Below are 15,092 nucleotides of genomic sequence, written 5' to 3' on the forward strand. Positions count from 1 at the left end.
ACAACTGGAGCCGTGTGAAGAGTGAAGAGTTCATTGGGCGCTGCGTTGGTTCAGAAGACTGTGATGGGTTTGTTCTGTTCTTGGGGACAATACTGTGTCCAAAAGTCCGTGTGAGTGTGGGTTTAGACCAGTTACAGATGGAGGCAGTGTCAGAGTCGGAAATTACAATTTTGAATTTTGAATTACAATGATATGTTACACAAAAACACTTTAAAAACTAGTGCACTACGGGCTGTGAACACACACCCAGAGCGGCCGGGAGCATTTGGGTGTTCAGTGCCTTGCTCAAGAGCACTTCATGGATGTTCCTGTCGGTCCTGGGGATCAAACCAGCAACCACCCCGTACCAAGCCCGGTCTCTAACCTTTAGTCCAAGGCTGCCCACACATGTCCATTGGATCTTAAGTCCATGCCTTAACCACTCAGCCATCCCCGGAAATCTGTGCGCTCTCTGGATCCATTCATCACCACTGGAAGACATCTGTCAATAACTTTTCAACCATTTTGAACCAAAATCATCTCTTATTTGGTTTCAGAAAAAGTATGTTTCATTTTGACAAAGCAAGTCATTACTGGGGACAATAGGCTGAGTCCTGTGTGCCTCTGATTGCTTCTGGCTGCAGTGAGCTTCGAGTTTACTCACTACTCAAGTTTTTGGGAAGAGATTTTAGGTTTCCTCCACTCACTCTTCAGTGAATATTAAATAATTAATTTTAATCTTGAACTTGTCCTCAGTGGCAGGAGGGTTTAACTTTGTCCTCACCTCCCACTCGTGCTCTGGACTTTTTCCCCGAGACCCCCTGCCTCTCATGTGAGTCTCCTCTGCAGCTTTGAAATGCTGAAGGTGCTACGTCGCACCTCCTAATCCGGGATATATTGAGCCAGAGCTGCCTCCAGCTCATCTTCACTCGCTCAGAAACCACAGGCCAGGGCACATCTCTCCAGATTCTGACACTCTGACCGAGAAATGGAAGCTGATTTCTGTCCTCTATCGACCGTGGAGGTCAAACCCAGCTTTGACTTTGAGTTAACGTCTCCAAATCTGGACTTGGGCTACTACAGTAGCCTCTCTCCCACCTCCTCTGTCGACTCGTGTTGCTTTTCTCCTCCAGTTTGCCAATTTAAATCTAGTTATGACCACTCTGGGACCAGCCAAGCCTGGGAGACACCTCCTGCGGCCCTGCCAGCGCCAATCAGAAGAAGAACCAGGTCCAAAAACCCTGGGAAGAAGCGCCAAAGTGCCAGTGAACGTGAGAAGCTGAGGATGAGGGACCTCACCAAAGCCCTCCATCACCTCAGGAGCTTCCTGCCACCGTCTGTGGCTCCAGTCGGACAAACGCTGACCAAAATTGAGACGCTGCGTCTCACCATCCGCTACATCTCCTACCTGTCCTCTCAGCTGGGCCTTGAGGAGAATGTCCAAAGCTGTAGCCAGTCCACTGCACTTTCCCTCCAGCAGAGATTGTTCTCAGAGACGTGGGACCAGAGCTTAGCTCAGAGAAATCTCCAGTACAGCGTCCAGGACTCGACTCATCCATCTACAACACTAATTTCAGCTCAGAGCTCAGTCTCCAGGATGTACTACAGAAACACAGAGCTCCCTCAGGTACGCACGCTTTAAAAGCTGTGGAAATTGGGGTGGCGGATCATTCTCAGCGCTGCAGTGACACTGACGTGGTGGTGGTGTGTTAGTGTGTGTTGTGCTGGTGTAGAGTGGATCAGACACAGCAGTGCTGCTGGAGTTTTTAAACCCTGTGTCCACTCACTGTCCACTGTCCAGAAGCTTATCTGTCTCTGCACTGTCTCTGTTTAAAATTAAGTGCAGTGACCGCAGTGCCCTGTAAATTCAGTTAGTGACAGATGCTGTAAATAATGTATATTAAATATCAAAAATGTGTGTAATAATCATCTATTTGTTATTGAATTAGTTATTAAATTGTTGAGCTATGTTTATTGTGATATATATTGATATTGAATTATTGCCCAGCCCTAGTTTAATCATCACCTGTGTGTTTTCTGCTCCTGTGTCTAAAAGGAACTTTTGTGTTTGTTTATCTCTGTAGTTTCTCAGTGACATGAGCCGAACCTCCGCCCCCCTGTGAGACCTGAGGAAGGATCTGTGGGATACGGACCTTTATCACATCACTGATAATTATGAACTGCAATACCTGTTTAAATATGTTACATTATTTATTGGTAGATAATATATTTTTGTACTGGGAATAACTGTGTATATTTGTTGATACCTTTATTGTTTAATAAAATTAAACTTTGGCTTAAATTAATGGGCACTGCTCTGATAACTCTACAGTCACAACACTCTACAACATTAAACCCCTAGAGTGCAGAGGAGAAGCCTCTAGAGAAGCAGAATAATTTTAATATTAATGGAGTCATTCAGGCGGCACGGTGGCGCAGCAGGTAGTGTCGCAGTCACACAGCTCCAGGGGCCTGGAGGTTGTGGGTTCGATTCCAGCTCCGGGTGACCGTCTGTGAGGAGTTGGTGTGTTCTCCCCGTGTCCGCGTGGGTTTCCTCCGGGTGCTCCGGTTTCCTCCCACAGTCCAAAAACACACGTTGCAGGTGGATTGGCGACTCGAAAGTGTCCGTAGGTGTGAGTGTGTGAGTGAATGTGTGTGTGTCTGTGTTGCCCTGTGAAGGACTGGCGTCCCCTCCAGGGTGTATTCCCGCCTTGCGCCCAATGATTCCAGGTAGGCTCTGGACCCCCCGCGACCCTAAATTGGATAAGCGGTTACAGATAATGGATGGATGGATGGATGGAGTCATTCATTCAGAACTTTAATATTTAGAATGTAGGGCTGTGCACACAAATAAATATCAACCAACTGAACAATGAACCAATTGAGAGAATATCCCTTAAACAACTAAAACAAAAAATGAAATCTTTACAAAATAACAAATTAAATTCAGCCAGTTTTAAAACTAAAACAATGGGCTCAATAGGTAGAGGTTAGAAAGAGTAAGAACAAGAAGAAAAAGAAAAAGGCAGTCTGTACATACGCTTTGAAAAGCCATAAACCGTGTGTGTGTGTGTGTGTGTGTGTGTGTTACTTTGGGTTATTGTGAAACGCACGCCGTTGTCTCTGCCAATGGAATGTGCCCTTTTCCATCTGTGTTTGATTGTCTGATTTTGTGTGCGATCATGTGACTGTTTGGCTTTGTTTGACAAAACAAAACAAAACAGAGATCGTGGATTGTACAGATCGATAAACATAAGTAGTAAGTAGCGAGCAGAATGTAGCTTAATGTAACAGAGTAAAAGCACCACTTCTTCACAGATATACTCCAGTAAAATTAAACAGCATGCTTAATTAAAACTACTCTTATACTACTTTAATTTTTTCAGAAAATGGCACAAGTAAATGTAACGGAGTAAATGTAGTGCGCTGCTACTCGCCTCTGATAAAAGTATGAAAACCTTGACTGTTGTTTTATAATGTACATGTAATTAAAACAATCACAAGCTGAGGCCAAGCTTTATGAAGGTACTAAACAAGCCATAAACAATAAAATGTACTGCAATACAGTGAGATGTATAGATAAAATAGTTGTAAATAATTCCTTAAATAAGTAAATAATATGTATTTATAGCACTCATTTAAAATTAACAGGTGTTGCCCAAATAATGATTTACAATATAAAAATATAATAAAAATATAGACAGGAAGGGAAGCAGAGAACTGCAAAGTAATGCATAATGTAAGTGTTCATTCATTCATTGCCTGTAATCCTTATCCAGTTCAGGGCGGCGGTGGGTCCGGAGCCTATCCAGAATCACTGGGCACAAGGCAGGAACACACCCTGGAAGGGGCGCCAGTCATTCACAGGGCGATACACACTCACACATTCACTCACACACTCACACCTACGGACACTTTTGAGTCTCCAATCCACCTACCAACGTGTGTTTTTGGACTGTGGGAGGAAACCAGAGCACCCGGAGGAAACCCACACAGACACGGAGAGAACACACCACACTCCTCACAGACAGTCACCCGGAGGAAACCCACGCAGACACAGAGAGAACACACCACACTCCTCACAGACAGTCACCCGGAGGAAACCCACGCAGACACAGAGAGAACACACCACAGTCCTCACAGACAGTCACCCGGAGGAAACCCACGCAGACACAGAGAGAACACACCACACTCCTCACAGACAGTCACTCGGAAGAAACCCACGTGGACACAGGGAGAACACACCACACTCCTCACAGGCAGTCACTCGGAGGAAACCCACGCAGACACAGAGAGAACACACCACACTCCTCACAGACAGTCACTCGGAAGAAACCCACGTGGACACAGGGAGAACACACCACACTCCTCACAGGCAGTCACTCGGAGGAAACCCATGCAGACACAGGGAGAACACACCACACTCCCCACAGACAGTCACCCGGAGGAAACCCATGCAGACACAGGGAGAACACACCACACTCCTCACAGACAGTCACCCAGAGGAAACCCACACAGACACAGAGAGAACACACTACACTCCTCACAGACAGTCACTTGGAGCAGGACTAGAACCCAAAACCTCCAGGACCCTGCTGCCTCACTGCGCCGCTCTAAATGAGTTACAAATGAGTAAAAAATTACAGACAAGTTACACTTGACACCAACAAGATACAGTCACTTCTTTTTCTCAGACACCGCTCCACCTTAAAAGAATAAAAGATTCAGCGCTTCTGAATGAACACATAGACTGGCTTTAACATCTCATATCTTTAAAGGTGTTAGTCTTCAGGAACATCCAGTGAGGTATGTCCTTCTTCAGCTGTAAAGAGAGTTGAAAGGTGGTTAAAGAAATAAGTTCTCTTCAGTCAAAGCAACAGAGATCATGATGGTATCAGCGCAGTCCTGATTTTAACAGCTGAGATAAAGGACAGGTGAAGCTAACACAGAGGAGGGTCCGTTTCAGCTGTGGGTCCGTTCTCTGAACTGCAGTTTTAAACCTTAGACACCAGGGGTCACCCTGGCTTTATAAAGCTCTGTTTCATGACCAAACAATAACAAAACTATTGACTTTTGTTATTTTTACTGTAAGGTGCAGCTCACCTGAGACAAAGAATGAAACTGCTTTTTCATCCCTAAATAAACCAGTTTATTCTCCACAGAAAGTCTGATACATGCCAGTAGATGTCAGTATAATGTATAAAGATTCTCAGTCACGACTGTCCTTACACTGTCTTGGCTTAATCTAAAGGGTGCTGCTGCTGAAACCGGATGTACCTGTGTAAATATTCAGTAAACTCCAGTAGTTTTCCTGACTGGCCTTTTTATAGGAATTGAACAAAAGTGACAAGTTTAATGTTTGATTTAAACACTTACTGCAGGGAAGTGGAGCACTCCTCTGAGAAGATGCTGTAAGAAGAAAATGATCAGAGAGATGTATCAGAGCAAGTGGGTCAAGGCAGGACACTGAAGCCCTTTTGTAAGTCGCTCTGGACGAGAGTGTCTGCTAAATTCTGTAAATGTAAATGTAAGTTTTGTCTAGATTATTACTGGACGATGGTGGGTGACCCCAAACACTGACAGTCTTTTAGGGCAGAGTGTGTTTACTGTAATTGTGTTGATTTCTATAGGACTTTTACTGTGTTCTGTTATTCTCCACAGTTGTATAATGAAAGATTACAGAGATCTCCCTCTCCTTCTGGAGAAGAGAATGTAATGAACCTTTAGGAACACAACTGGACTCTAACACCACTGCTGTACCTTTAAAGATACACTACACTGTCTGTACCTTTAAAGATACACTACACTGTCTGTACCTTTAAAGATACACTACACTGTCTGTACCTTTAAAGACACACTACACTGTCTGTACCTTTAAAAATACACTACACTGTTTGTACCTTTAAAGATACACTACACTGTTTGTACCTTTAAAGATACACTCCACTGTTTGTACCTTTAAAGATACACTACACTGTCTGTACCTTTAAAAATACACTACACTGTTTGTACCTTTAAAGATACACTCCACTGTTTGTAGCTTTAAAGATACACTACACTGTCTGTACCTTTAAAGTTACACTACACTGTCTGTACCTTTAAAGTTACACTACACTGTCTGTACCTTTAAAGATACACTACACTGTCTGTACCTTTAAAGATACACTCCACTGTCTGTACCTTTAAAGATACACTCCACTGTCTGTACCTTTAAAGATACACTACACTGTCTGCACCTTTAAATATACACTACACTGTCTGTACCTTTAAAGACACACTACACTGTCTGTACCTTTAAAGACACACTACACTGCTGTACCTTTAAAGTTACACTACACTGTCTGCACCTTTAAATATACACTACACTGTCTGTACCTTTAAAGATACACTACACTGTCTGTACCTTTAAAGACACACTACACTGCTGTACCTTTAAAGTTACACTACACTGTCTGTACCTTTAAAGACACACTACACTGCTGTACCTTTAAAGATACACTACACTGTCTGTACCTTTAAATATACACTCCACTGTCTGTAGCTTTAAAGATACACTACACTGTCTGTACCTTTAAAGATACACTACACTGCTGTACCTTTAAAGTTACACTATACTGTCTGTACCTTTAAAGACACACTACACTGTCTGTACCTTTAAAGATACACTACACTGTCTGTACCTTTAAATATACACTACACTGTCTGTACCTTTAAAGATACACTACACTGTCTGTACCTTTAAAGATACACTACACTGCTGTACCTTTAAAGCTACACTATACTGTCTGTACCTTTAAAGACACACTACACTGTCTGTACCTTTAAAGATACACTACACTGTCTGTACCTTTAAAGACACACTACACTGTCTGTACCTTTAAATATACACTACACTGTTTGTACCTTTAAAGACACACTACACTGTCTGTACCTTTAAAGATACACTACACTGTCTGTACCTTTAAAGATACACTACACTGTGGCTTCAGTGACAATAATGTACCTGTACTGTACCTTTCTAGAGTGTAGACCTGAGACTGGGTGAAAAGCCAGGCCCAACAACTTAGTTCATATCTACATAAGAATCATAGATATAAAAAATTCCAATCTGGATTCAGGCCACATCATAGTACAGAGACAGCTCTAGTCAAGATAACAAATGATCTTCTTCTTGCCTCTGATCAAGGCCACGTATCCCTGTTGGTGCTTCTTGACCTCAGCGCAGCCTTCGATACAATAGACCACAATATTCTCCTAGAAAGCTTAGAAAACATGGTTGGAATCACAGGGACAGCCCTATTATGGTTCAAATCTTACTTAACGGAACGTTATCAATTCGTAAAAGTAAACAATCTAAATTCAAATTATTCTAAAGTAAGATTTGGAATTCCACAAGGCTCTATTTTAGGACCATTATTATTTACATTATACATGTTACCGCTAGGCACAGTTATAAGAAACCATGACATTAACTTTCACTGTTACACAGACGACACACAATTGTATATTTCAGCCAAGCCCGATGACAAACACAGATTAAAGAAAATAGAGGACTGTGTAAAAGACGTGAAAGGCTGGATGTTGCGTAACGTCCTCCTTCTAAACAGCAACAAAACAGAGGTCCTGCTTTTGGGTCCAAAAGTGACAAGAAATAAATTATCAGATTTAATTTTAAATCTCGCTGATTTCCAGTTAAACCAGGTTCAGCAGCAAAAAATCTTGGTGTCATAATTGACCCGGATTTATCATTTGATCAACACATAGGCAGTAATCACTAGGACAGCTTTTTTACATCTTCGCAATATTGCTAAGATTAGAAATGCCTTATCCCTCCAGGACGCAGAAACATTAGTACATGCCTTTATTACTTCAAGGCTTGACTACTGTAACGCACTACTGTCAGGATGCACCAGCAGCAATTTAAGAAAACTTCAACTAGTTCAAAATGCTGCAGCTAGGGTCCTCACTAAAACTAGAGAATTTGAACATATCAGCCCAGTTCTATCATCACTTCATTGGCTGCCTGTTAAATTCCGCATTGACTACAAAATTTTGTTATTAACATATAAAGCTCTACATGGGCTCGCTCCTGAATACCTTCAAGATACTATTTCCTGTTATGATCCTCCACGTTCACTCAGATCACAGACTACTGGACTTTAATTGTTCCCAGAATTCAGAAGGCCTCAGCTGGGGGAAGAACCTTTTCTTATAAAGCCCCCCAACTCTGGAATGATCTTTCAGAAAATGTTCGGGACTCAGACACAGTCGCAATCTTCAAATCTAGGCTAAAAACACATTTGTTCAGTTTATCTTTTGGTAGTTAATGCTCCCCCATAGATAAAGGCGGCAGATCCGGGGGGTCCATGGACACAGGGAATTATAGTAAACTGAGACGCTGGTGTCGATCACTCAGGTTTGTTGACGGTGGAGCGGAGGGATGCCAGTGTTTCAGGATGCTCCCGTGTCTGTGTGTCCTCCTGGTTCTCTCTTTTTAGTTAAAGCTGTCATAGTCAGATCTGCCGGAGTCATTAGCCACACTCTGGAAATGTTCACATTCTCTGCTTTACATTCAGCCAAAGAGATTACAACTAACTCCATCCCTCTACCTTTTTCTGAGTAAACTACTGTTACTCAGTAGTTTGTGCTACTGTCGCCCCTGGCCTCGCTCACCTGGTTTTGTTTTACATTTCATGTCAAATCTTAGTCTTACTGGAATTCTGTGAAGCTGCTTTGTGACATCATCAGTTGTAAAAAGTGCTGTACAAATAAATATGATTTGATTTGATTTGATCACTGAATGTGTGATTTACTGTGGTAGAATATGAACAGAAGGTTGGAAAATTGTGGGAAATCCAAACAAAGGAACACCAGAACCACATGTGCAACAAACTTATTAATATTAAGTTTACAAGAATGTGACCAACAGAAATTAAAGGAAAATTCTTAAACACAAAAACACCTACAAAATTGAGGAGTAAAACTCATTCTTTCTTCTGACACTGTCTTTCATCGCTTTTTATTTTTTCTTTGGAGTGGTTTTATTTTTTCTTTGGAGTGGTTTTTAACCGCAAGTGCGGTGTGATAAGACATGGAACCCTTTTATTTCCTTTTTACACAACAACAATGTGGTGGCAGCTTGACGGGCAATGGTGGTGGGGGTGTGTGAGTGTGTGTGTGTGGGTGGGGGGGTGTTATGTTGTTACTAGATGGTGTATATATAATTATCTTATTCTTATTTTGATTGTTATTAGTATGTTGTACATTATGTTTATATTAATATCTACATTTATTATTATTATTATTATTATTTTATTTATTTATTTTTTTGATTCAATGAATGTAACATACACTAAATTAGATCTTAGGATTTTGTGTCTAATTGATCTTGTTAATGTGTGTGACCCACATGTGTGACTGTAGATTTGCAGGTATGTATATGTTTATATATATATAAGATACTTACGTGAGTGGGTACATGTTGGGATATGTGTGGATAAGGGGATATATATAAAATGTATACAGTATACTATATATGTTTTTTGTTTCCTTTTCTTTATGAAAAGAATAAACAAATTACTAATGATAAGCCTAGTCAGCCCTGATTAACCCAGAGGATTCTGGGAAATGGGGTTTCTAGAGTGAAACCATGACCCCTTCTGGCTGCTGGGGTGTGGGCTGATTACAGAAATAAGTTTTAAGAATCAAGTTTGTTCTCTCTTACCTCTTTCCTTTCTCCTGCATTTTCTCATTACACAGATTCCAGCTCCCACCACACACACCAACAGCACAGCCGCCAGCACAGGGATAACAATCAGCTTTAAGGGGTCCCCTGGACCCAGCTCTGAAACACACAACACAGAAGGTTATCCAGAGGCCCAGAGTGGACTGAGGGGAGTCTACTGCAGGCTGCAGCTCCGTACCCAGATGGACGTCCAGCTTGTTGTCCAGGCCGAGGTGGGTGACACTGCAGGTGAAGACGCTCTGTTTAAGGTCCTCTCCACTGAGCTCCAGGTTCTTCCTCATCTGGTAGGTCCCGTCTCTGTTGGGCAGCAGCTCTCCTCCAGTGGTCAGTCGCTCAGGGACTGGTTCTCCGTCTCTGAGGATGGTCAGGTTGATGTGACGGGGGTAGAAACCAGTGGCCAGACAACTGACCCCATCCCACCCAGACACAGAGCGTTTCTTCTGGATCAGCCTCACTCTGGGTTTCACTGGAGAGAGGAAAATACAATTCGGGTATTGGCCAACCATCCCTGCTGAGCAAGTATTCATTCATTCATTCATTGTCTATCACCCTTATCCAATTCAGGGCGACGGTGGGTCTGGAGTGTACTCGGAATCACTGGGCCAAAGGCGGGATCACAACCTGGAGGGGGCGCCAGTCCTTCACAGGGCGACACACACTCACACACTCACACCTACGGACACTTTTGAGTCTCCAATCCACCTACCAACGCGTGTTTTTGGAGCGTGGGAGGAAACCGGAGCACCCAGAGGAAACCCGCGCAGACACAGGGAGAACACACCACACTCCTCACAGACAGTCACCCGGAGGAAACCCACGCAAACACAGAGAGAACACACCACACTCCTCACAGACAGTCACCCGGAGGAAACCCACGCAGGCACAGAGAGAACACACCACACTCCTCACAGACAATCACCCGGAGGAAACACACGCAGACACAGGGAGAACACAACACACTCCTCACAGACAGTCACCCGGACGAAACCCACACAGACACAGAGAGAACACACCACACTCCACACAGACAGTCACCCGGAGCGGGACTTGCCTGCACCACTGTCTCATTTCTGATCTGTGGACATCCATGGCAAGAGAGCACTTACCTTTCTTCTTCACCTGGTGACTCCTCTTTTCCAGGTAAGCTCTGAGTGTTTTAATGCATGCTGGGTAATAGAGATATTCCTGATGCAACTGTATTATCTCCAAGTGTATCTTTAATGTCTCTGGTGTAATGTTTAAACTATTGTGATATGTAAATTTGTCTTTATGAAAATACAGCTCCCCCATTGAGGAGCCTCCAATTGCAGTCTTGGTGATCATTGGGCCAGGCTGATCATTGTCCAGTTCACACGTCCCCAGTCTCTGCTCAACGTAAATCCCTGCACCAGAAATAAACAAGACAGTCAGCACAGAATGCATATTGAAACGCAAAAGACAACCACAAAGACCCTGCACTTCTGCAAGCCTTAAGATATTCCAGGAAAAATGAGACACAGTCCCTCAGGATATTCAGTCCTTAAATGTCTTTTAGCTGCTGTGAAATGAAATTTCAGCATTAAAGTAGTAAACATTTGTCACGTCATGTGTTTGTTTTCCTCACCATGTACTCATTTAGCACATGGCTCTGTTTATTATTCCTGTCTCCGCCCTAGTCCCGCCTTAGCTCCGCCCTCTTGTCAGAGTCTCCTTTGTAGTCCTGCCCTCTCGTTATTGTCCCCAGGTGTTCCTTGTCAGTGCTGTGTGTATATATAGTCCCTTTGTTTCAGTGTTCCCTGGTTGGTTCTTGTGTGTGTAGATGTGTTTCTTTGTCTTTTTTCTTTCACGTTACCACCAGTTCACAGTTATGTTCCTGTCCTAGTTATGTTCCACTGAGTTCTAGTTTGTTTTATTGCCTCCCTGTTTCTGTTTGTTTTCTGTTTGTTGTGTTTGCCTTGGTTTTGTTTAAATAAATATTCCTTGCGTGTACGTCCTCATCCTCCCTCAGTTGTGACATCGTTATACTGTCCCAAACTTTCCTGAAATTTGTTGCAAAATAAAAATGAGTACAATTCAATTCATCAACATCAAATAACATCACACAGGTCAAAGAGAATTTACAAATCACTTATATTTATTACTATTTTTTAAATTAGCATTCTCCACAAAGTCCCAATTATTGCTAATTTGTTGATGGACCTAACCATGTATAAATGGCTGAATAAATCTTTGAAGCCTGTAATTAAATATTAAAATAAAATGTGAATTTATGTTCCTACACATCCTTATATTCAGCTGAAACTCAGCAACAATAAGGTGAGAGCTGTTTAGTTTAATATCATTTCAGTTCACTTTAATATTAACGTAAGGATATTTTACACTTACCGTCAGTGACATTTAAGCTGTACTTGGCATATGCCCATCTCTCTTTAAGGTCAGCATGCATGGAGGAAGTTACAGACTTGACCATATCTGGGTCAACCACAGTGTCCTCTTCATCCTCCTCCTCCTCCTCCTCCTTATGGTGGTCTCTTGAAAAGAGGGTTTTTTTTACAGAATCATAGTATGCCACTACGATGTCGTCCAACAGGACAATGAAACTAAATTCTGGAAATGGTGTGTCTCCTTTGATGAAAGTTGAAATCAGTGCCAGAGAGTGAGAATCTGTAAGAGGAGAGGAGGTTTAATCAGAGAATATGGAATAATGCTGCAGTAAGAGAGTTATACACAGCTGGGCAGATTACAATGCGCTCTGTCATTAATAGTTTCACTTGAGTTAAAATAATTCATATACACTCACTGTCGACAAAAATAGTTGCATCCGGAAGGAATCAACCAACAGGAATGAACGTTGATGGATTGGTTTGTCAACCAGTGGCCCGAAATGTTCTGAACTCACACTCCTGTGACTAATCTAACAGGACAACTCTTGACTGAAATACCGCTGCTGTCACAAGACCTTGATTTGAAGACACAGATACTATGCCATGACCAGCCACACCACCAGACCTGACCTGGATCCAAAATATCTGTACAGCTCCGTGCTCAGACATTTGGTGTGTTGCATTTAACAAATATGGCGGCCCAACACCATGCTGAGAGATGCTAATTTTGTGTATGTAACTTATCTACATTTTCAATAATTTATTGTTCCTGGTCCCTTTTTTCTTCCTTCTGAATATTACCACAATCTGACACTTCCTTCTGGGTGCAAGCATTTTTACTGATGAGTCTAATTACAACAGGTCCTGGAGATTGGGGTTCATGTCCCGCTCGGGGTGACTGTATGTGAGGAGTGTGGTGTGTTCTCTCTGTGTCTGCGTGGGTTTCCTTCGGGTGACTGTCTGTGAGGAGTGTGGTGTGTTCTCTCTGTGTCTGCGTGGGTTTCCTTCGGGTGACTGTCTGTGAGGAGTGTGGTGTGTTCTCTCTGTGTCTGCGTGGGTTTCCTCCGGGTGACTGTCTGTGAGGAGTGTGGTGTGTTCTCTCTGTGTCTGCGTGGGCTTCCTCAGGGTGACTGTCTGTGAGGAGTGTGGTGTGTTCTCCCTGTGTCTGCGTGGGTTGCCTCCCACAGTCCCAAAAAAAAAAAAACACACATTGGTAGGTGGATTTAAAAGGACTCAAAAGTGTCCGTAAGTGTGAATGTGTGAGTGAAGGTGTGTGTGATGATCTGTGAAGGAGTGGCGCCCCCTCCAGGGTGTATTCCTGCCTTGCACCCAATGATTCCAGGTAGGCTCTGGCCCCACCGTGACCCTGAACTGGATAAGGGTTACAAACAATGAATGAATGAATGTAATTACAACACATCTAGAGAATGCTCAGTCACTAAAGCTCTGAAAGTTGGATGGGGTTCACTGAGCAGTGCAGGTGAAGGTCTGAGTGTGTCAGCAGGTTTGTAAAGGAGAAGATTAGATAGAAAAGAAGGAGCTAGGTTTTACATGTGAGCAGACACTCTTTAAACTGAATGTGTATTTTACAGGAAAAAATAAAATTAGAAATGTTTAACCAAGTCATAACCATTATTTTTTAGTTTTACTAAACTGCTCTTACTTTGGAAAATTCAATCATAATTTAATTTATCGAACCCAGGACTTTGAGATCGTAGAGTAAAGAGTTAGGGACAATTCCAACATTTCTCATCAGCTGAGAGGCAGCTGCTTGTCCAAGGATGTTTGTTTCCTTGCTTGTGCAGCTAAACCTCCTCTCCCTCTCTCTCTCTCTCTCTCCACACCAATCCTTACTAACATGCTTCTCTCTTTCCCCGTCATCATTTAGATAAGAGATCAGGCCACACACATATTCTCTACACTGACTTTAATAAAATGTGGAACTCTCTTGATTCACGACTTCTCCAGATCTGACTACAGAGGGCAGAGGGTAATTTGGAGGAGATTGAACCTTTCTCAGAATCAAATTTTGTAGAGAAACATGACTACAGATTAGAATTAATAAAATCATTCCATAGTTTAAGACAGGTTCAGAGGCCAAGAAATGTATGTAACATGTGCGTTAAAATTGGCTGAGCCTGTGGTTTCCTGGTTCCGGAGGAGCACGTTTTTGATTGAAGAGTTACCCACAAAACAAAAACCTCTCAATTTAATCTGTTTAAATAAGGGACTAAAACGTCAGATTTGTTGAGATGGGGTGAGTTCTTACCTGTGAGGACGACTGTAGGTGCTGCCCAAAGCAGGACCATAAAGAATGCCATCGTCTTGGCTGCTAAAACAACACTCTGTACACCTTCGTCCGGTTTCCCCCACTTTACTTTCATTTCATCAACTCTATCTCCTTCCTGCGGCAGCAGAGGAACCACAGAGAAGGGACGCAGCGCTTGTGCCGTGTTTCACTTTTGTCTTTGTGAATTTAAGAATGTAACTAAATTAAACTACAGTATACACACAACAATTTAACACACTTCTGTTTCACACACACACACACACACACACACACACACACACAGGCACAATCAGTCAAAACATTTTAAAGCAACCTCATTATTTCTACAGACTCCCTTATCTCAGCTCCACTGACTCTTACAGAAACACTTCTTACAGACAGTACTCCATCTGTTGCTCTGAATACATTTTGTGCTTCATATTAAACCCCTCAGTGTCACTGCAGCGCTGAGAATGATCCAGCACCACATCACACCTTCTCTGTGGGGGTCCTGAGCACTGAAGAACAAGGGGAAAGAGGGGTAACAAAGTATGCGGAGCGACAGATAGACCTCAGTGTGTAACTGTAGAGCTACAGATTTGAGGAGGTTGGCCATAATCTCACCAGAGAGCTCTGACCCTGCTGCTGTAAATGTCCCAAAGTGTGTACAGTCCACAGCTGATGATTTTAAGAGGGTTCTTTAAGACTTTCAGTGTTTGTGGTTATTAAAGGGGCT

The 15,092-nt window shown here is 42.7% G+C and overlaps 1 protein-coding gene across 1 annotated transcript; it reads right to left on the reverse strand.

Moving 5' to 3' along the window:
• Positions 1-2,861: 2,861 nt before the first annotated feature.
• Positions 2,862-14,454, reverse strand: LOC136673954 (major histocompatibility complex class I-related gene protein-like). The gene is made up of 7 exons (XM_066649758.1): positions 14,357-14,454; positions 12,089-12,367; positions 10,831-11,106; positions 9,903-10,190; positions 9,704-9,823; positions 5,356-5,388; positions 2,862-4,801 (listed from the first exon to the last, which is right to left on the reverse strand). The coding sequence occupies exons 1-7, from the start codon at positions 14,406-14,408 to the stop codon at positions 4,761-4,763; spliced, it is 1,089 nt and encodes a 362-aa protein (XP_066505855.1). The 5' UTR covers positions 14,409-14,454; the 3' UTR covers positions 2,862-4,760.
• Positions 14,455-15,092: the final 638 nt, after the last annotated feature.

The sequence above is a fragment of the Hoplias malabaricus genome, chromosome 17, assembly GCF_029633855.1.
Source record: "Hoplias malabaricus isolate fHopMal1 chromosome 17, fHopMal1.hap1, whole genome shotgun sequence".
In the NCBI taxonomy this organism is placed as follows: domain Eukaryota; kingdom Metazoa; phylum Chordata; class Actinopteri; order Characiformes; family Erythrinidae; genus Hoplias; species Hoplias malabaricus.